General features: G+C 40.7%; 1 protein-coding gene and 1 long non-coding RNA gene across 5 annotated transcripts in view; both read right to left on the reverse strand.

Moving 5' to 3' along the window:
* LOC125693908 (uncharacterized) overlaps positions 1–9,103 on the reverse strand; it is a 152,774-nt gene extending 143,671 nt beyond the window's left edge. For all 3 annotated transcript variants that reach the window (XR_007377299.1, XR_007377300.1, XR_007377301.1), the window contains exons 1-2: positions 8,924–9,103; positions 5,642–5,766 (exon numbers count right to left, since the gene is read on the reverse strand). This is a non-coding gene — a long non-coding RNA (uncharacterized LOC125693908). The remainder of the gene's footprint in view (positions 1–5,641; positions 5,767–8,923) is intronic.
* Positions 9,104–20,561: 11,458 nt separating this feature from the next.
* The window catches only part of FGFR2 (fibroblast growth factor receptor 2), a 75,099-nt gene continuing 72,906 nt past the window's right edge, over positions 20,562–22,754 (reverse strand). For both annotated transcript variants that reach the window (XM_048945103.1, XM_048945102.1), the window contains exon 18: positions 20,562–20,858. In XM_048945103.1, coding sequence (XP_048801060.1) covers positions 20,694–20,858 — 165 coding nt within the window. In that variant the 3' untranslated portion in view covers positions 20,562–20,693. The remainder of the gene's footprint in view (positions 20,859–22,754) is intronic.

The following is a 22,754-nucleotide window of genomic DNA, read 5'->3' on the forward strand; positions in this document are numbered from 1 at the left end:
TAAGAATTGTTTGTAACACAGGATTCTGCACCTATTAAGACTACATTCAGATTTGCTACTTGAGAAAAGCAAGATACCTTGCAGTGCTAGAAAGACTCTTAGAACTTTGCTAAGAGGATACGTAGGAGAATATGTCACGTAAATATTCATACATTGCATGTAGACTCTATTTTGACCATATTACAGGGATCATATTATCACAAGAATGAATGAGAACAACTGACACGGGGTAATATTTGGTTCTTTGCAGCCTGCTGATACTCAAAACTGGGAGAAAAAAAAACATTCAGAATTAATGTTATATGAATATGACATGGTACAGAACATGGCTGGATTTGGTCGGGTTTCAAGCTTTCTATAACCCAATGAATTTCATTCTTTCACATCTGGAAATATTGTTTCTAACTTCATCCTTTTAGGTGACATCTCATACTCCTCATTCTAATCCATGTTTGGTATTTTCTTCCCCAGAATTTAGAGTGATCATAAAAGAACATTAGCCTATCTTAGAAGGTAGTTTTCTGCTGCATGCTCTTCCAAAAAGCTTCAGAAAAACACACATTGTAAAGATCCCAAATGCAGTTTTCAAGTATAATAAAAAGGATCTCAGACTTTAGTGTGTCTAGCACATAACTAAATATAGAGACAGGGAAGATGGAACAAACGTTTTATATACTCAGGTTGAACTACAGCAGTGAACTACAGGACTCATTTTGATCGTCAGAGCAAATAACATGACTGCCTTGCACATAATGCCACAACGTCGTGTCGTGGCAAAATAAATATTGCCCTTTCATAAGTACCCCTACTGGAAACACAGAACTGAACTGACTGTAAAACAATTAGGTATTTAAATGTAGTGTTTTGGCATTGGACTTGTCAATAATAATTGCTCTGAGCTACTGGAAAATCTGGATTAGAAACCGGATATGGAAGGAAAAGTATTTCACGAACAGCAGCCAGGATGGGATTTGCCACAGCTTGAAACTAACTAAAATGTTTCCAAAACTCACCTTGAAAGAAAACTGAGATCCAACTGAGTAAAACTGTTGGCCCGCTTACTAAGCACAGCCCAAATGCTCACTCTACTTCCCTTTATATTTTCCTGCAACAGAAACAGCAATGCAGACCCCAGACAGCACTGGGTAACAGTAATTCCCATTTCCCTTCAGCAGAGTTAGTTAGGGTCTTGCATCATCCAGGAGATCTACAGACAAGTTCCAGTCAGCTTCCTGAACAACCCTGGCCTGATTCAGCAGAGATTATAAAGGCATGGCATGTGTGCAACTCTTCTGCACAGAAAAAAATGCTTTGCTCAAAGCTTGCTGCCTCTTCTTCCTCTCCTCAATTGCCTTTGAGTCGCTTTGAGTTATGGCATATGTGTTCTTTGCTTGATTCTTCCACTTTGTATCTGTATGGCTGTAAGCTACTCATCTAATAATGAGACCTGTATTAGAATGTGACATCTTGATTCCTGGTATCTATGGTCCTGCAATGCAAAGTACAGCTATAAGTATGCTACATTTGGTTTACAGCGTTGTCTTATTTCCTAGAACAAAAGCACTAAGAGCTTAGTATCCTTTTTTTTTTTTTTTTCCTTAATCTATGGGTTTCTTTTCACTATTTATTTCACATCCCAACATAACATGAACTGTTGAAAAGAAGATATTGCAATTTGAACCCACGTATGTAAAGGGAAGCTGGAAGCAAGATTGGCTCAGGTGATGCTCTCAGGAAGCACAAGAAAATGATCAAAGTATGCAACTTCTTCAAGATTTGGTTTGTTAATCCTACCACATGTTTGTGAATGCAAGGTATTAAAAGGACATAACTCACTCTTTTTAACATGTGAACAGATTCCAGGCAAAACTACCTCAACTGAGCCTCTGCACATAGCAGGCCTCAAATCTTTAAAGCCTCTCCTTAGTTGTCATTGCAATAATTTTTTATGGCTCACAGTGACAGAAGTCCCTATTCACATTTTCAGCTTTTCACAAAGTGAATTAGAGAGAATGACACTTCCAAATTTCCACTGTAGAAGAATTTTAGGAGTTTCTAACAAATATTTGTCCCAACAAGTCTGACAGTTTAATTTGCCTCATCCATTGGGAAGGGAAAGCAAAAGGGGAAAGGTCCCAGATGTTTCAGAGGTCTCAACAGCTCCTGAGCTTTCCAAAAACACTGGATGTGAAAGACATGGATTACAGAAATAGCTCACATACTTTATTTGCCTACACTAACTACAGACCACAGGAGCAAGTTGAAACCCTGCTTTTTCTTTGCCCAATTATTGAAGCGAAGCAAAAATTCTCTCTGCAAGGTGAATAAACTTAAGCCATAAGTAAAGTCCTGCTTAAATATTGACATAGAACAGTATATTCTCTACTACCCACTGTTTAGTTAGCAATTAAAGTATTAGATAACAAGGCACATGTACACAGCTGGATGAAGAAACCTCAAATTTCTGAGCTGTGTTCCAGATTCAAGTGTCGGCATAGAGTCAAAATGACTTCTATCTTGCCAGTGTTAACAAATTTAGATTAAGTATACAGATACCAAATTTCTTGCATGATTTATTGACTATGTAATGCTAATTTTTGTACCCATACAATTTGTAAAGTCTCATTTTACTAGGTACTGTATAAAGAAACACGTCAAGCATATGACAATACTAGATATGAAAAGGGATGTTGGTTTATTCCTTATTTCTCCCGAGCCCCAGAAGTAACCTGTGTTTTGCCCAGTTGCCATGGCATTCACCTTGCAGACTAGATAGGCAGGGGACCTGACCAAGACATTGCCTAATATTGCTTAAGACTGAGGTCTTGGTCCCCAGGTATCTGCAAAGATCAAAGCCCTTTCAAAAGGATTCAACACACACAAACCTTCCCTACACTCCTGTTCACTGCTCATCACTTACACTGCTGCAGCAACATATGATATAAACTATCAGCTGTGCTTCTCAGTGATAAGTTACAAACAAGAAAAAGGTGGAAGTATTGTATAGAGTTTTCAGTAGAATGGAATTCTCAGAGAACCCCAACAGGACAGAGGCGATTCTGCATTACTCAAATGCAAAAGGAGCCATTTGTCAGCAGACCCAATGCCTCATTACAGCGTAAGAACTTTCATTTCAGAATAGATCACCCAACCCTCTCAGCCTTGCAATATTTGAGAATGAACATTAGACTACAACATACTGAAACTCTATTTCATGGGGTATTATTATATTTCATGGGATATTACTCAAAGAACGACAGCAAAGCTTAGTTAAAAATGACATATTTAACCAGGTTCACATTGATTAGGACAGAGAGCCATAAACAATATTTATGCCCTGTCAAAAGTGAAGTTCTTGCAGTTCAATTGAGAAAGCTTTCTTGCTAGCTTGCCACTTGGAACATACTGTGTCTCCAACTCATTCCTGTGAAAACTCAGAATATTATTTTAAAAATTAACCAAACACAGGTTTGTATAAAAGAAATCATTGAACTATACATTTCACTGAGTACAGCTGTGAGGTCAGACAGTCCCACTCACTTCCCTGGCAAGGTATTGAAAATACTATTAGCAAATTACACAGTGAACCAAGCACATAAGATAACTGATAACTGTTTGTTGAGCATTGCAACAGATCTATTAGGTTTAATAGGACCACACAAGTTTCACAATACAATGAGAAGCTGAGAGATGAGCTTGACATGGTGGCATGGTATGCATCCCTCCAATCTAAGGGATGGATTTAGGGGACAAGATGACCAACTGCACAGGTCTTGTTGTCTGCTAGAAAAGCATCTGGTCCTAAGGAGAACATGAATTTGTTTCTGCAGCTTTCACATCCATTTGTCACTGCAAAAAGTGAACGCAGCCTCCTTCAAGTGCAGTTCAAAGTTACATGGACCAACCAGAGTGTAGAGGAGTCATTATTTTAATTCTCTGAACTCCATGTTTACTTAGATAATTTGTGAGGAAGATCCATCACAAAACAAGTTAGGGTTTATGGCCCTATTTCACAGCATGCCTTCCTTCACTTAGGATGCATTTCACAAAGCAGCACTTAAATGCAATTAATAAACAGATTAAAGAGGGCAGGATCAAAACCAGGGTTCTTCAGGAAGAAACTAAATTCTTAGTTCTGATGTATCTCATAGAAAGTGTGAACTGAAGAAAGCGTCCCACAGGGACAGCAGAAGCACCTCTCTCATAGGCACTACAGACATATTTTGGACCTGCCCCACTAGTAGCCCTGGAGCTCAGGGGCAGCTCTTGCATGGCTTGATCACCCTTAATCTTCCTTCAACGTGGCAGCAGTGCTTATTACATTTAATTAAAATCACCTACAAGCTCTGTGGGTAGTCAGAGAAGATCTTTCAAAGCCCTATGTGAGTTCCTTTTGGCAAAGCCCTCAGGGCCAAACGATATGTTGGCCTGTAGCTCCTCACAAGAGGACAACTCTGAGAGCAGCATTGCTCCCTTGCCTCCATGACAAGGACCTGTGCCTTCTGAGCACAACCTACAAGCAAAACTGGCTCAATTAAGCCATCCTGCACATGCCTGAGTAGCAGCACTGCCCTGCTCAGTATTCCACCAACACTGTTTGCAGATAGGTACTAGATACATCCCCAGTCCTCCCTGCCCCTTGTACCTCTTTTTTCTAGCCAATCCAGCACAGGAGCTGGAATAGGAACACAATTGGAAAGCAACAGTAAAGTCAGGATCAGGCTGGCAGAACACATATACAACAGAAATAAAGTCTAACATGACTCTTTTTACACATGCATGGCACTTGTGTCTGGATGCTCTGACCTGTGAAAACAAGTATTTGTATGTATTCTTAGAAAGCTCATCACAGAAATAGTCATAAGCTTATAACAGAATGCAGCATAAATTAAAGAGACTGGTAGAAATCTGACTCAGCAAACAAGTCCAACCAATGCCTCCTAACTTGTGAGCGCTAACTAGCTGGAGAGATGCAGCAATATTAACATCCACAGGTCCATTCCTCAGAAACAGATCAAATGAACTGTCCTGTAGGGAGCCAGAACACTTTGGTGACACTGCAGGAGCACACAGCTGCCACAGTGCCCAGCCCTCAGTTTTTCATCAGCTTAACTTAAAGGAACAAACCGATACACACTTAGAAATGCAACTCTACTGCATTGCAACAGAAGATCTATATTTATATAGCTTTCATAAGAAAATCATACATAAGTTTTCATCACAGAGAAAGAACTGGCAGGAGAGGGTTCAGTCACTTCACCATTAGAAGAAGTTATCAGATGTTACAATTTTTACCGTCCACAGCTCAAAGCACATATTTTTACCATCCACAGCCCAGGGCCTCAGCACTATCTCGCACTTCACAGAAACAAACACTTCTGCACAACACTTCAAAGGTCCTTCCCAACAGGCGCCATGAAACCCAGCTGCACGGTGCCCCAAACACAGCCACTGCCAGCGCCTGCCTGGTGCCAACAGAGCAACATGGGATAAAAAAACATCACAGCGCTGGGCTGGCAGCCAGCACAAGGAGCACCCTATGCAAACACTGACCAAGCTCTCAAGAGCTGAAGCACTGCCCCGACAATGCAGAGACTCACAGCACGTTCACACAGGGGTCCGTGGAGCCGTGGGCACTCACCTCAAGGCAGGTGGACGTGGCACAGTGTGAAGCAGCTCCTCCAGCCTGCTGCTCTGCTCCCATCCCCATCAACAGGCAGCCAGCACGTGCCTGACCTTCCAGACCACAAGGGCAAGTCTGTTCCTCTGTTAAAGAGAAGAGATAATAATAACAACAAAAATGGCAACAGAGACAAATCAGCTCATGGAGAAAGAACAAGGCTGGAGTGACTGCAGGAAATGGAGGCCCTTGCTGTTAGCATGGGCCAACAGCCACAGCCCATGCTACATGCACTGCCACAGCACATACCCGTTGCTCAGCCCCTTTCCTTCTTCACCACATCGCAGTGCAGTTGCAGTAGCCTAATATATATTGCAGCATCCTAGCACATACTGCAGCATCATCCTCAGAGTGAGGAACACAGCCATGCACACCTTCCAGCCCATGGGGATGTACACCCAGCTTACACAGCTGCTCCTGATGCACTTCTCACACTGTAGGTTCACACAGCCACGAGCAGGCAGAAAAGCAGAACTGCAACCAAAAAAAGAAGAGCCAGCTGCTCCAGGAAAACGGAGGTTTTCCTACTCTTCCTCATAGCATTTCTCCAGGCAAACAATTCAACAGAAGCCCTTCCTGGTGTGGGCCTGGGTGCAGCCTTACCTGCTCCTTTGCTAGGCTGCATCTCTGGAAACCTCACACAGCTTCAGCTGAAGACGCATCTCACACTCACCAATACTCCCCAGAAATGCTGCAACTACATTTTACTTGGTGTATTCCCACACCATAGTGAAGTAATCCCACCAGGGAGGCACCCTGAGCCATCAGCAACCCAGCTGCAGCCCCTCTACAATCACCAAACCACTCAACTCCTTGCACCTGCTGAACCTGATCACCAAAGTGCATAGCAAGAGGTGGCTGCTTTCTGCAGGGGTTCTTCATAACTCCCAGATTCCATAAGCATTTCAGCCTTCGGAGTATTGCTTTGGAAATCTCACTATCATTGGGAAATATCATAGAATTGGGATGACCATAAAGTTAAAAGGAGTGTGAGATCAACTGTTAGTTCTTATAGAGCCGCACTAACTTCTGTAACTGTTAAATGAGATGTTTTAAACATCCTTTGTCTTCATCTTATGATTGTTAAGAAAACAGCAAAGGAAATGCTCCCTCTGAATAAGAAACGAAGTAAAAGCAGATTTCTCTGTTGTTCTCTGGCATTTCAAGTTCCTCACAGGAAAGTATTTCTACTCAAAAAAAGAACTTACCAACCCCTAAACAGCGATAATTACACAAGAGACTCTACTAAAGACACTAAGCACACACATCCACCCTAAAATCCACCTAATCCTACTTCCATCAAATACTTTTGGTGTTTATGTTGCTTTAGAGCAGTATACTGAGCAGGTGTTTCTCATCTGACTTACAGTAATTAAGATAACACTTTTAGCATGGGAAAGACATGCAAATGGGAGAAAGATCTAATAACAAGGATAAATAAAGGGGTATGGCAAGGAGGTCACAGAATCATTTGTAACAGTGGTTTAATGCTTGTAGGAAATATTATCAACTGCTACAGCATACCATAAACTCAATGACTACTGCTATAGCCCTTGAGTTCACAGTATTGCTTCGGAGAATATTGACTCAAACTGGCACTTGAAACCTGTAATACCTCCTAGAAGACATCAGTAGATTGGCACTTTTAGCTTTTTTATTCCTAATTAGACATATCCAGGAAAGACATTAACATCATTTTGCTCACATAATCATAGATGCCAGGAAGACTTCACATGTAGCCCAGAACTGGTAGGTGTTGAGCAGTTCCTCAAACACCACACTTTCAAAAGTTAATTTAAAAATAGCTCTAAAAGCAATAATCTTGCCTCTCCTGAGCTATTGCATAACATACATGCCCCCTCCTATGCTGTCTTCCAACAGCCATTAGAGCAGATTTTAGAACCTGTTATGCTAAAGGCTATACTCAGAATGATGAAATGGAGGTTTACTGATTACTTGATGCCTTCACAACAGAGGAAAGCTTTGAACACCAAATACACCATTTGTGTTAAAGACTGCTTTTGTTAGAACAGAGTTAGTTTGTAATCAAATAGCCACAACCAGAAACCATAACAGCAACTTAATCCTGCTTTAGAAACACAATGTAGGAAGGTTCCACTGGTACAGAATGAAGTCCAGTTCACAGACTCTCTGTGTGTGTATGGATGCAAACATCCTCGCTATTAGCTTATATTACTATGTTCATTGACACTTGCTGATACTCGCATTTACCTTGCCAATACAAACACATTACTTGATCAGGTCCTTCTGAGGCCCCTTCCAACCCCAGCTACTCTGAGAGTCCTTACTCTAACATTTAATACAACCTCAAGAAAAAACTCTGTGCCTTGAACATATCATGGCTGATCAACCCAATGATGACATGGCACCTGAATCCCAAAAACAGTTTGTTCATTAGCCTTAAGATATATGTGGTAAAATATTTTTTTCCCCAATTTCTGTCCTGGGGAAGATAAACCATATCTGGGACTGTGAATCTGGCTACTCCAGAAGGATAAAGGAAAGCAGGTTTACCAGACTTCATTGGGAGCTCACCTTTCAACAATTTGACAGTTAACTAGATTTCAAAACAGTGTCTGTCTGTTGCTTTGTGTGCTTATTCAGGATTTGAATAAACTCCCTGATTGCCCTAACTAACATTTGATATAACATTTGACAGATCTAGTTCAGCTGAATGCAGAGAATCCACAGACAGATTACATCCCAACTAGATGCTGCTGTTATTAAACACAGGCCAGGACTTCTGTCCTGACATTCTCCTTTCTCCCCTTCATTCACCATTCAACTGCTCAGAGAACTGCTGAATGCCCTGTGCTAAAGCCACATCATCTGACACCTATTAACAAATGCACAGCTGCTCCTCACCCCACTTCCCCAAGGGTATTTCCATCCTGCTACCAGATCTTTTGCCCCATTCAGACCAAAACTTCACATTCAGCAAAAGGAAGACCAACTATATTTCCCTATACCTTTTTTCTTCCTAAAATTAATCTTACACTATGCTTATGAGATAGAATTATCAATATTAACTCTTTAGTCATTAACACTGCTACAGTCAGCCAGAAGCACTGCACTTGCTTTTTCCCCTCTGTTCCTTTCAGAGACCTGGTGTAGCATTTGGACAGATTAATATGATGGGAAAAGCATTACAACAGAGATGTGATGACAAGAAGCCTGGCACAATAAAAAAGTACTATAAAGGAAGGGAAGGTGATTGCTCACCTGTACCAGAAGATTCTAGGTTCACATGAGAAAGCTTCACCGAGGAGGGATCTCCAGGAAGAGAACCTTCCCCAGTGGCAGTCAGCCCTTAAATGGGGTCTAAGAGAGGTGCAGCCAGGCTCCAGCCCTTCTGGTCACACAGCTGAATTGCCCTCACCTGTGCTCCCAGGGCTGACCAGGTCCTTTCCCCAGATGCTCAATCAGTGGTTCAGGCTCAGCAGTTACCATCCACCTGGGCAAGCACCTCTGATGCAAACAAAGAAAACACAGAATGTAGCTTCTGCTGAAGCCAATGATTTTAAAGGTTGTTTTTCTAAATGTCCAGAGATAGTAAGAATTCAGGACTCATCATGTGAGAACACCAAAGAAGAGAGAATGAGGCCAAAGTGAATTCTGTTCAAAATCCAAACAAATATTCAAATATTTTGGCAAATACTTGCCAGAATCTCTACAGCCCAGTTCATATCTACATTTGATTTGTGACCCTCTCATACGGCCAAATGAATGAGAGACTCCTGCTGTCCTCAGCACTGTCCAGAAAGGCAACTTCACAATACAGAGTTTTGAATCTGGATGAACCTGCTTTGGCAGGGGGGGTTGGACTCGATGATCTCTAGAGGTCCCTTCCAACCCCTACAATTCTGTGATTCTGTGGAAAAAAAAAAAAGAAAAAAAAAAAAGTTAATAGTTGCCAGCTATTAAAATGGACTTGTTTATATTTGCTATGGAGTTTCTCCTCCTCTGGCAACTTTGGCCCTAGCAAAGGTGATCAGTGGTAGGCAGTGCAGAGTTCTGGGATGTCCTACTTGCACCAGACACGCTCCTGTCTGTGAGGGGACAGCTGCTTTGTCACCGTGAGCTGATCTTGCTTGACATGAAGCAGTAAAGACACCTAAAACCCCTTCCCCACAGGTCATCTCCATCTCACACAGAAAACACTGCAATAATACCATTGGTAAAGAATAAGCAAAAGCAATACGTATAAAGAGAGCATGAGTTATACTCTAATAAACTATTTATGGCATTGTAAAGGTGTAGTGGTCCAGAGTGACAGGAGATATCCTTTCCCCTTCTGCTTTAAAACATTCTGCCTCCAATTCTCCTTATTCTCATAGCCGTAATTGTCTTAAAATAATTATGTGGTTCTGTAGTAGTTCAAGCAAGGACAATTCCTTCAAGCTGAAAGTCTGCTTTATATCCTTAACCATTTACACTGCTTTGCAATCACAGTCAGCTGGTTAGGACCACCTGATCTCAGTTTTCATGCCACGTTATCAAAAACCAAAATAAAACAAAAGACCTGTCAGCAGCATTAAGATTGCAGTCATGGCTAAATGCCTTTTGATGCCTTTTTAAACTTCCAAAGCGCTCAGTAGATTTGCTGCATTGCTGCTGGTAGGGATGGGCCCTCCTCCAGAAGCAGGGACTGCCTCCTTTCTGACCCGTGAGGCTGCTGATATTCTCGCTGCGTGATGAGCTAAGTTTGTATCTTTGTATCTGTAATTTTGGAAAATGCCATACACGTCCCAATAGCTTGCTTGTTGTAACCTAAAAGCAAACATCCAAATTGAAGAATTTATCCAAAAGCTGCTCTGATGCATTTGCATTAATTTAAGGATATTCTTTTTTCCCATATGTCCCTCCTACAGCATCAGTGTTGAAACTACATTTTTCATAAATTTGTTCTCCTCTTTATCTGAACCAAAATGATCAAATTGAAGAGCCAGTGTTTCCAATTATAAACAAGATGCTGCTATGCGGCATGTAAATATTCACTCTCCTGGGCAATGGCAATGCCTCCAGGCATTTAATTCCATCCTTATCAATTTGTTCTTGAGGTGGAAGGAATTTTATCTAGCAGAAATTGAACAGGGAACTGGTTCTGAAAACTTACAGCATTTTGCCAGTTGAACTCATAGCAGGAATATCACTGTGAATATACAGGATTTGAAACCGTTTGGATAACTGACCTAATGTAAATAAAACACAGCACAAATTGTCTAGGAAGTTCATGAATGTTTATATTAATTTAATTAGATCTCAGTTTTAGGACAAAACTAAGAGCCAGACAATGCAGATAAAGGATAAATACAACTCCTCCAATTAACAAGTTATCCATAATCTTTTTTTTACATCATATCTTCTAGTAAGTCTCATTAGAGGTGCTGAGAAGAAATTAACTACTTTACTAAAGTCATTATTCAGAGCTGGCAGTAGCGATGTTTTGGCACATGTTCATGAGCACCCTTTGTGGAGCTTAGGAAAAGATACAGCCCTTTATTTGCGCTCTCTGGCTATCTGCAAATCTAAGTGACAGATGTGACAGCAGCATACGATATTGGTCAAAGAAGGCTGAACCCAAGTGGGTGCTTTGCATTGCCTGCCAAAACGCAGCAGCCTTGAAACGTTCCTGTAGGAAGAGGAAGATTTAGAAGTGTCTCTCTGATTCCTGCTGTTCCAGCTGCGTCTCAGACTTAGGGCTTCAAACTACAATCCATCTGCTGGTGTTTTCATTCCAATTAAGTTTTGAGTGTTTTTTAAACAAAATATTTTCGTAGAGTGACTATTAAGAGATTTCATCATGGTTTGATTTCAAGCAGCGAACGTGTACTGAATCACCAAGGCTGAATCTGAGAGATGAAGAAACGTGTGTTTGGAGATTATAAAAATGCTAAAGGCTTTAACTTGGCAAGCAGAATCCAGAGAGCTAAATTTGACTCAAGGGATGCCAAAGTATTGAGGGCTGTGATAAACAGTAACCCAGACCTCCTCTGTAAGCTGTCCATTAATACGGGACCTGAGGGACGCATTATAAAATTAATAATTGGCAAAATCAAAACACATCCAAAATCTAGAGTGCAGTGTCCAGGTTATACAGTCAGTGCAGTAGCTGTCTCTAGGAGATCATATTGCAGAAGCTCTGGAAGGTGGTTATTTGTTCTAAAGCAAAATTGAGATTCATTTTTAAGGAGGTCAAGTGGCAGCCAACGCAGCCAGGATGAAAGCTGCTTGCTCCTGCAGCCAGCAGTGTTGACGTGGATCAGGTACACGTGACCTGCACAGCTTCAGCAAAGATGGGGGGCCCTTCTAGGGAAGAAAGCAAACGGGGAAGAATGCACTTTTACCCCATATGCTGCTGCTTCTTCTGATAGTGCTGTTGTAGGAAGAGCAGCCTGGAGAGTAGAGAAGGTGACTCTCATACAGCATTCTTCTCAGGGACTTAGTTTTGGACTTACAGTGCCTTTTCTCCAAAGCCTCTCAGCAGCCCTTCAGTGGAGAGGCAGCAGACATGCTCACCATTTCTTCCCAGCTTCCACAAGATTCTGGGGGGAAACCAACATTTTTCTGTTGGATCTGGGAAGCAATGATCACTGCGGCAAGGCAGCTCCAGTTGGTAACTGCTGACTGCCAGGCCCATGGCCACATGAGATAGGAAATAGCACACCTGCCAGAGTATCTGCCATGCAGCTGTGGTTCTGTATGGCTGGCTGGTGGTTTAGAAGAAGTAAATACATTCCTTTTATGTGAAGCTTCTCTCTAGCAAATTATTGTAATGAAATGGCCAAGTACATGGACAGTAAGTACACAGTAGTAGTTCCCTTCAGATTGATCACAGAATCACAGAATCACCAAGGTTGGAAAAGGCCTTCAAGATCATCCAGTCCAATCATCCACCTGTCACCAACAGTACTCGCTAAACCATGTCCCTCAACACAAAATCCAACTGATGGCCTCAGCATTCAAAATGCTGGCATGTATTTAGACATACACGGACAGCCATTCTTCAGCAGAAGCTTACTAGTCAGTGATGCATGTTTCTCAAAATGGTATGCTAAAAACAAGCATTGCACCTTTCAGTATTTGCCTCTTAAACAACAGCTCAGAGCAGGGATTTATAGAAGGAGGCAGCTTCCTCACTGCACTGCTCTGACACCATGAGAAACTTAACCACAACATTAGTAGCAAAAGGATGGTTCTCAGTGGCAGCAAACGCACCAAGACTTTGCTGAGGACCCTTGTTACTACTCAAAGTTGAGCCTTAGTTGCTGGCTCCATAGTGGAGTCACAATGGAAGTTCAGATAAAGATAGCAGTATAATTTATAATAAATTTATGACAATTATTACTGCCCTTTCATAACTATTAACCACAGAACTAGGACACGTAGGTGCCAGAAACACCAAAAGATTTAAGTGACTTAACACATGGACACAGCAAAAAGAGAAACCTGTGGGTTTTTTCTTGTTTGTTTAACTTCTTTATCTCTTTGGAAGTTGAGTCTCATCTTTCATCGTCAGAAAAGTGTTGGGTTATTTCCACTGGGTTAAAATATGCTGGGACATCCTCCTCCACTGAGTGCAGGAATATACTCTTGATCCCCAAATGAGAATCAACTCAATATGTAGCCAGCATAAGGAGCACAGGCACTAATATTTCAGCATCTTTCCGTTTTGCAACTAAATGAGGAGCACATTTTAATCATACATGCTTCTAGCAGCAACAGATATAGCAACAACATTATTGCCACTGCATTTGTTAATGCGCCTAACCTCAAGGAATACCAAGCGTTTCTTTCTCAAAAGATATAAAATGGATGGAAGAGGAAAACCTCAAAATGTCTGGGACTCATTACACAGCTATTGCCCTCAATTTGAGGAAAAACAATTGCATTCAGTAGTAATAATAGTTACTTATACTGCTTGCTATTTTTCTGGAAGTCAGTTGCTGGGGTATGGGTGTGCTGAGAAACAACGTGGAGAAGAAGAAACCCAAAGCTATTTAAGAAAGTGTTTACAAATTCAGCATGCAGCTTGGCTATGTTGGGATCATATCTTTGCTATGAATTAACTAAGTGGGAATGTTCCCCCCAATAGGAACATGTCATTCATGCCTGCTGCTCCACTCGGACTGAAAGCAGACATCGTGCCTGCAGAAACCAAAAAAGACCCTCTGACTTCCCACTCTGTCATTCAGTGTTCCTTTTGCTCCCACTTCTGCCCCATGAGTGAAAGCAAAGCCCTAAGTCTGAAATGGCAAAGGGACTCCCAGGTCCTTACTGCTTAAAAAAATGCTTTCAGAACATTTGGTGGCTTTTTTAAAGCGACTTAAAAAGAATCAGGAAAACCTTTCATCCTTTGTTCTCACTCCATGCTTGTCGAAGCCTCAGCTCGAGTGATGTTTGCAAAAGATTTCACTAGCAGTATCTGGCAACTCCAGCTGAACTGAGTGATTGCGTTTAATTGCATTTTGGTTTCATAAACTTGATGTCATAAATCTACCGACTGTCAAACAGAGGGGGTTGATTAATGGAGCAATGGCTGTCCTCAGCTGAGTTACAAAGAAATCGGAACAAACGTGCACATCTTTGAGGCCGTATGCTGTCTAACCAGAGATGTGACGTGTGCTCCAGGCCATGGGTGTGAGGGCAGGAGATGTGGGAAGCTTCAGCAGGAGCAGCAGTGGAGCCAGGCCATGGAAAGCAGCTCTCATTTCTCGTCTGCCTGCAACCAGGGAAAGAAGGCATAAGGAAACCCAGAATAGATTCTGTCTTCTTGTTTATTGTCCTATCACGAAACTGCAGAGACAGCAGAAAAATAAGGATTGTAGGCTTTAGATGGGCCCAGAAACTGATGATTTCTTCAAGTTTGGATCCAAGTTGGATCCTTCATCTTTGGGACAGTTGGGTCAGAAAGGCAGACTGGGCATGAAATTCTTGGGGTGATTTTAAGACTTGCTGGAACCACCCTGGATGTGATTGTTGTTTCCCAATTGCTGAACCAGATGAGAATCTGCAGAGTATTTGTGAACAATGAAGCAAAAAGTCAAATGAGAGGAGCGAGCAAGCACTGCCAAATACTGAGGGAAAAACTGCTTTTTACTTACATAATAAAAACATTTCTCCCTTAGAATTTCTTCTGGTTTGTAACAGTTTTATTGAATCTTCCAAAACTCTGTCATGACTACATCTATTATATGACTACTGAACATTTATATGACATTAGCCTCAGGATTTAGCAATTCGTAGGGCCGGACCTACAAGAATTCTTGTACAGATCCAATCTTTACAGATAATGAGAGATAAACATTTTATTTTTACTGAAAAATCACCCCAAAAGGCTACTGAGCATTAACAAACCAGTGGATCATAATTCACTGACTGCTAATAAGTAGAATATTACATCTCCTCTCCTGTGAATTGCGTCTTGGATTACATCAGCTGAAGAAGCCCATCATTTGGCACAAAAGCTGTCAGGAATAAGAACTGTGGAAATTTTAAATGATAGAAAGAAGTTTACATTTAGAATTTTTTTTATTTATTTACAACTCCCTAGCACTATACTTTGTTTATTTCCCTAAAATCTGTGATCTGAAAAATGCAAATTCTTCTTCAAATATCTTAATGAAAGTAAATAAAAATAGCTAAGGAAGCTGGTAAGGAGAGGGAGTGTTCATGAAGGAAAATGCTTCAGAAAAGCTGGATGCAGCAGGCATGTTGCATGACGGCTGTTTTATTCCAAGCCTATTGGCAGCTCCTGAGGAGATGAGCACACACACGTCTTCAGAAGCTGGTGGCTTCCTGGAGCTGGTGAGGAGAAAATGAGCAGTTTCCCAAGGAAACGCTTTGAATTAAGAGCCAGTACCAGCTGGGAAGGATCCTCCCCTCCAATTTATTGCTTGAATCTTCACTCTCCATTCAGCTGAAGCCCTCTGTATGAATCTTCTGCACCACCAGCAGGAAGGCAGCCCCCAAAATCCCTCATCTGTGAACTAGCTGTGCACAGGTGGACCTTGCACACTGCAAGCCTTGTCCTGTCCTCTGCAAAACTGGCAGTACTCCTCATAAGTGGTGGGAGGAGCAGGCGGCTGTAATGGAGAAAGCTGCTACAGAAAGCTTAGATGGAACAACTTTACTAGAAGTCAATGAATGCATTATGTGTGAAGTTCTGTCCACTGTCAAGGAGAGCAAGGAACAACAATGTGCTCATGCTACCACGCTTGGTGGCTCGCCAGAAAACCCCACTGCAGGCCACAGGCCTTGGCCAGGGCTTCCCCAGGTGCATGGGTATGGGGACTCTGAAGCAACAAGCTGCTCCCAAGCACAGCTGGTACTTGAGCCTTAGCACATCACACCTGGGCTCCTTCTGAAGGATCATCAGAAATAATGCAAGAAGATGCAATGCCATTTTCTCCAGCCGTGCCACAGCTGCTCTTACAGACCAGGACACAGCCTGCTGTTCTGCACGCTCTCCAGCACTGCTCCCATCTCAGATCCCTCATATACTGAATTTAGCAGTATTGAGCTTTCAGTTTGTGAGTCACTGTGGCAGCAAGCTTTTGGAAAAGAAAGGGATGTATGCTACTGAATAGACTTAAAATTATAGCTGTGCCAGGGAAACGTGCCTTGGCACAACACTGCACCTTGGCTAATTTCTTCTTTGAGATGTGTTAAAAATCAGGGATTTTTAACAAATCAGGGACTGCCAGGGACTGTTCTATTTTCCATAAATTTTAATTCATTTGGGTTCCAGTATATCAAATCAGAGATTTCTCTGTAAAGCACCAGGGCTTTCATTCACTGTCCTGTGCCTTCAGTCTCTCCTTGTTGCCTCAGACAATACTAAGGCATGATACCATAGCAGAGGAGATGAGTTCCTCCACTGCCACTGGCAAATATTAGTCCTCCTTTGCAATCCTGCGAGGCTTTGGAACAGTTTGTCCCATCCTTTAGCTCTGTCAGACTCCTCACAATCCCAGTCACCAGCCCTGCCTTCACTCACAGCAGCCTGGGCAGGGGCAGTGGGCTTTGTGCCACATCTGGTTCATCAGAAATTTCATCAAGAAATTCTTGGAAAATCAAACAAACAAACAAAACCAAACCTGATTTTCAATCTGAACTGAAAAGAAAACATTTTAAAAGTGAAACTATTTGCAGGACTTTTGAGCTTGCAGGACTTTGTGTTGCTTTGAGTTAGGCTAATCGTTCTGTTTGGACAAAAATCAACGTATTCCATTTTGACTTTATATATTATCTCCCACTATGAAATAAACTCAACATAAAATGACTTCATTTCCTTCTGACAAGATAACTCTGATAGGGTCACGCCACTCTGATAAGGTCAAAATACTTTATCTTCTGCAAGGCACTCGTGCTTTAGAGTTTTTTGACAAAGCAGGGCTTTTCATTGCATAATTATTCAAAGTCAGAAAGGCTTTGGCAGCCATAATAATCAGAGGCAAGCCAGGACCTGGTTCTTAAAATCCAAATGTCTTAATAGAGAGGAATCTGTCTCGTTAAATGCATCACTGAACTGAATTTACTGAACAATACATCCCACTGACAAATTTAACATGAGCCAGCTTCCCTTTGGCCAATAATGCAGATTTGCAGGATCATAGAAATTGTCAGCTGGAAAGGACCCTGGAGATGATCTTGGCCAGCCTGGTGTTGAAGTAGGGCCTCAGATGAGGATACCAAACACTGCCAAGCCAAGTCTTAACTATCTACAGTGAGACAGACTCCAGTGTTTCTCCAGGCAGCTTATCCTAATGTCATGTTGCTCTCACTGTCAATCATTTGTTGTTTTTTTTCTATGCAGATAGAAATTCCCTGAAACAACTGATGGCTCTCATCCTTATTCTGGTGCTCTTTTCTGGAAATCCTTTCAACAGACACAGAAAATACTTTCTACAGTTTTGCTCACGTTATTGCTGAAATAAGATTAGTAAACCTACTCATCCTTGGACAACTTTGAAATGCACAACGCAATTCAATGCTTCCATTTTGTAAAAGCATAACAGAACAGATACCAAATGACATCAACAGATAAAATGACAAAAGTTATCTTCTTGTCTGCTGTATAAAGCCCACACTACTTGCTGAATTACATTAAATTTTGAAAAACAAAATATGCAACATCTTATTCATGTATTTCAGCCACAGTAACCTGGCTTCTACATCCGTGTTTTCTCACACACTGCAGAGTTGATTTGAATCAATACTTCAATGGGAGACAAGACAATCAGATGCTGCAGGAAACAGTGATTATACACAGAGCATAAATCTCATTACCCGCATCAATATAAATTCGTTTTCTGGCATAGGGCTACTCTTCATTATTGCTCCTACTTTATCAATGGTGATTTTATTCTCAGATGACATAGCAATTTAAATTCCTAACCCCTCCTTCAAGAGCCCAAGGTACTGTGTCAATAAAGGACATGCTGTCTTTGGACAAATTCTAGGCTTTATTTCCTGCTCTCTAGTCTCCTCTTGCAATTCCACATGCACTTTTCTGCCTTTCCACCAAAAACGGAGTGCTTCTGTGTCCTACTCTATATAAACAGTATACTCGAAGAAAAGAAAATCTTCAGACAACAGAAAATAATAAAACCTTAATCCAGGAGGCACACTATAAAACCGGGAAAAGGAAAGTGGCACAATATATTTCAGTCTGTAAAGTTGTGCTCCATCTCCAACATCCAGATCTTTACCTTTGTGAGTTAAAAGAGATAAATGAACACAGAAATGGCCAAAAAACCACAACAACCTAGAACAAAAACATATTAAATACACAATGCTACATTCTTAAATGACTCCTTTCCATTATATTGATCAGGCTTGACACACTTCTGTAGTATGTGGAAAAGACCCTTCTCTGAGTAAGCTGCAAGAGTAGCATGACCGGAATGTTCCCTCACTCAAGTGGCATGAGCTACTTTAGTCAATCTTCCTTTTATTCATTTTCAAGAAAAAAAAGAAAGGAAAAAATATATATATATTCTTTCCACGAGGACTGTCTTTCCATCAGTTGTTACTTTTTTTGTTTAAATCTCCCACAGAAATCATCCACCAAACTCTCCCATATGAATGACTCACTAGATAAAAGATACAGACTGAATAAATGAAAAAAAGGAATATATTTTGCCTACACTACGGACACTTCAAACCATTTTCCAGCATAGCATCTCATCCCACAAACAGCAGAGGTTGTTTGTGTATCTACTCAAATGAGCCACATTATTCATGAGCCAATATTCTACAAGGCAGAAGCAAAAATACTATTCCTGAAGGAACTGCTTGGGGATGTAGTATTCTGTGATAAGGGCAGAAGGAAGTGCTTCTGGATGCATTCCATCACTTGATGTTCAGGAAACCATTTTGTATGACACAAAGGATTAGGAAAAATAAGCTGCATGACATTTATTTTGTAATTTTAACATTAATATCTGTAGAAACATTTTATTGTCAGTACAAAAGTTAACAGATTTTAATACTTCTTTTACCCAATTTAAAAAAAAAAACACACACACATAGAACAGTGTAATTTGCATTCATATTGCATGGCCGTATCAGTGTGAGGGTTCTGAAAGTACAAACACGAGACTTCCGTACAAAGATACAAACAACAGTGATATTTTAGCAGAGGCCAGTGCTATACCTACTGTTATGGAATGAATCAGAAGGAAATACTGGAGTCAGCATGAATTAATCCTTTAAAAAGATGCTGATATTCCTATGGCAAACTGTCATTATAAACAACCTCTCTGTTTTTAAACTTAAGTTACAATAGAGGGATAGTCTGAAAGGCAAAAGATCCAGGCCAAAAGATCTGGAACCTATTACCCAACCCAGTGAAGAGAAATCTATTTAATCTGTTGCATGTGCAACCCGGGGTAGAAGCTCAGCTCCTTTTAGAGCAGTATGTCCTGCTATGGTTAGAGACAAGGTAATGACTTGCCTTACTTTAGGAATCCATTCTAATTTTTTCTTTCTTTCTTTCTTTCTTGGTGGAATGATTGGTTTTCCACCATGGGAAACATTGCCTCAAGAGTTCAGTTGTTCAAGTGACAAGTATTGAGAATAAAAGGCATTCTTGTTAAAGGATTTGGTTTCGGTAAGAATAATCATCTGACACTGCAGTTTTCAAACACAAATAAATCAAAAGTTTAATTCCCCCAAATTAGTTATATACTGTAAATATTTCTTTTTTTAAAAAAAAGATCTGAAAACTAGTAAAGTCTGAGCAATATATCTACTAGTTCTCTGTGCTGCCTGCATAGAAATGCCATTTAAATTACAAAAACACAACAACCCTATAAACGATTAATTGTTTTGTACATTACCAATTAGTTAATAAATTAATGATATACCATTTTCCCTGAAAGCAAAGTATTTTCCACCCGTGGATGGTGAAAATTAAGAAATTCTGTGTAAGAACAGCATTTAGCAAATAGCTGTTAAAAAAGAGACTAATTTGCTAGGTGGATTGGGACATCCATTTTTAAAATCAATACAAAAAATAATTCATTGTAAATATATATAATATATATTTATACATATTTTGAATATATTTACATACATCCAGCACCTATATACTGCATTTGTGCTCTGTAAGTGTGTGCCAACATATATTTTCTCCAAATATTACAAAATAAACAAGAAAGGCAGACCCAGAGTTTGCCTCAAGTCCAACTGGTCCATTGTACAAACAAAGTCTGTCGCAGCTGAGGGTAAGCCAGAAAACTGATAGTGATGGGTATCTGGACACAGCTCATAAACATTCTTCTTCGTTGGAAAATTTAATAAAAGTTGCACATTATGAGATCTTTAATGTACGACCTGACTGCTTTCCTCCAAGTTTTCTTTTTTTTTTTTCCTCTTTTTTTTTTTTTTTCCTCCCATATTTCATATGTACAAGCAGAATCTTTAGGGTCCTGGAGAAACCATGTTGTTTTGTATGCTGTAGGTAGCTTGATGTTCTTGCTTCTTTTCATGTTTTAACGCTTCCATTCATGTGTTGGTACTTGGGAAGACAAGGTTCATAAGGCATTGGATCAGGAGAAAAAACAGAGTCATCACCTGAAGAACACGAACTCCTGGTGTCAGGGTAGCTAGGTGAATACTGCTCCAGAGGTCCGCTGAGGTCCAGATACTCCTGTGACAAAAGAAATAGACTGAGTTTTTAACCAGCGAGTAAAACTGGCAATAGCATGTTCCAACTGCTCTGATTTGGCTCAATCATGCCGTGGGTAAAAGAACAGTTTAAAAACAACACTCATTTCCCTAATGCAATTGCATTCTAAACTGCCTGTAGCTCAAATATCTCATAAAACAAGGAGCCTGAATAAAGAAAGGAAAGCCAAGCCAATAACACAGTACTTTTGTGAAGTCCAACAGCATCCACATTAGCCGCGTCAGTGGAAATAAACATGCCAACCACATCAAAAGAGGACTTTTCACTTACAATGATAAAAATGAAATTTCATCCTAAATAGAACCATTTTTCTTCAGCACGTGGTAATGATTTGGAGAGGGAAAGATACTTCCAACTTTGTATTCCTTCGGTCAATTTAGATGTCTGTTTTATATTCTGTGATATTAACTTTGTGTTTAAACATGCAGTGGCAGACATACGTGCAAAAAAACAACTGAAAGAAAATTAAATTCACTTGATTGGGTTCTTTATACTACATTTTCTTCTCTGTGTGTCTGTGCTCATGCCTGCATGCCCCAGAGTAGCCATGACCAAAGCAGTCATTAAAAAAGGAAATAATATCTGCTGAATCCAAGTTTTGGGTTAAGGCTCTTTTGCTAGAAACAACAGTTTTGGCAGGAGAAGAAAGTTATTTTCTCCCTTGAAATGTTCCTTCTCTTTCAACTTCTAAAGGCAGCTGCATTCATTTAAATGCAATCTCTTCATTTGCTAAACCACAAGTTATGATCACACTGACAAGACGAGTCCTCCACCTCAGTCAGTGCTTTATGCTGCTGTGCTTTGGGTTGGGGTAATTTCATTCTTTGGTTGACTTTTTTTTTTTTTTCCCTAAGCCAGAAATCTGATTGTTGCCATGTTATTGCTTAAAAAATGGTCACCATTTTAAAAAGGAGGAAAATATAAGCTTTTAAATGCTGACAAATGTAATAGGCAGCAAGGGGATGCAGTTTGGATCAATGATTACTTCCTATCTTGCTCCCTAGGTGTTCAGAAGATCCACAAGGACAATCCTGGCATGTAATTTATGTATAAGCAATGCAGCCCTACGTGACCAGAAACAATTGAGCACTTTCTATACAAATGAGAAAAGTCTTCCAGCATTTGAAGCTTTCTTGTGGAATTGCAGATGCAGCTTGTCATATTGAAAGCTTGATATAATTCAGCTATGAGCTCAGAACTGAAGGTGGGATTCTTATCTCCTCTCCAGTCTCTTTGCTCAGCATAAAGGGCCACAGTCATGTAGGGGCATAAAGTCTCCAGCACTGGGATTTCAATGAATAAAAAAAAAAGAGGGTGGCTTAGGCAAAAATAATCACTTACACAAATGCAGAACATATTGTTGGCTGGTCAATTTTGGAGCTGCTGGGCAAAGCAGGTTGACCCTTTATCAACAGTTGCATGTGTGGGAAAGCCAAGATACCAGGGTGGAATGGATGAGCAAAAGTACGGTCAGACTGAAGCATGGAGGAGCTGTGCTTCAGCAAAACTGCACAGCTTACTTGAAATCAGGTCTTGAAACCACATGCAGTGGCAGAAGATGGGACACATGACCTCATAGACAAGAGAAGTAACTTGCTTTCTTAAGATACTGCTTTTGCCCTGGATTAAGCTGAAGGTTTAGATATTAGGAAAAGCCTTCAAGAGCTAAAGGTAACAAAACAGAGCAATGGGTTGCTGTGGGGCAATGCAGAAATGCAGCAGTGGTGACCTTCAAGGACAAAGTTACACAAACACATCAGGCATGATAAATGTACAGTAGATCCTGCTGCAGGCTGATCAGATTGACTGGATGTGTTCCTGAGGTTTTTCCAGGCTTTTTTCCTTACAATTTGAGCC

The sequence above is a fragment of the Lagopus muta genome, chromosome 5 (assembly GCF_023343835.1).
Source record: "Lagopus muta isolate bLagMut1 chromosome 5, bLagMut1 primary, whole genome shotgun sequence".
Lineage (NCBI taxonomy): Eukaryota > Metazoa > Chordata > Aves > Galliformes > Phasianidae > Lagopus > Lagopus muta.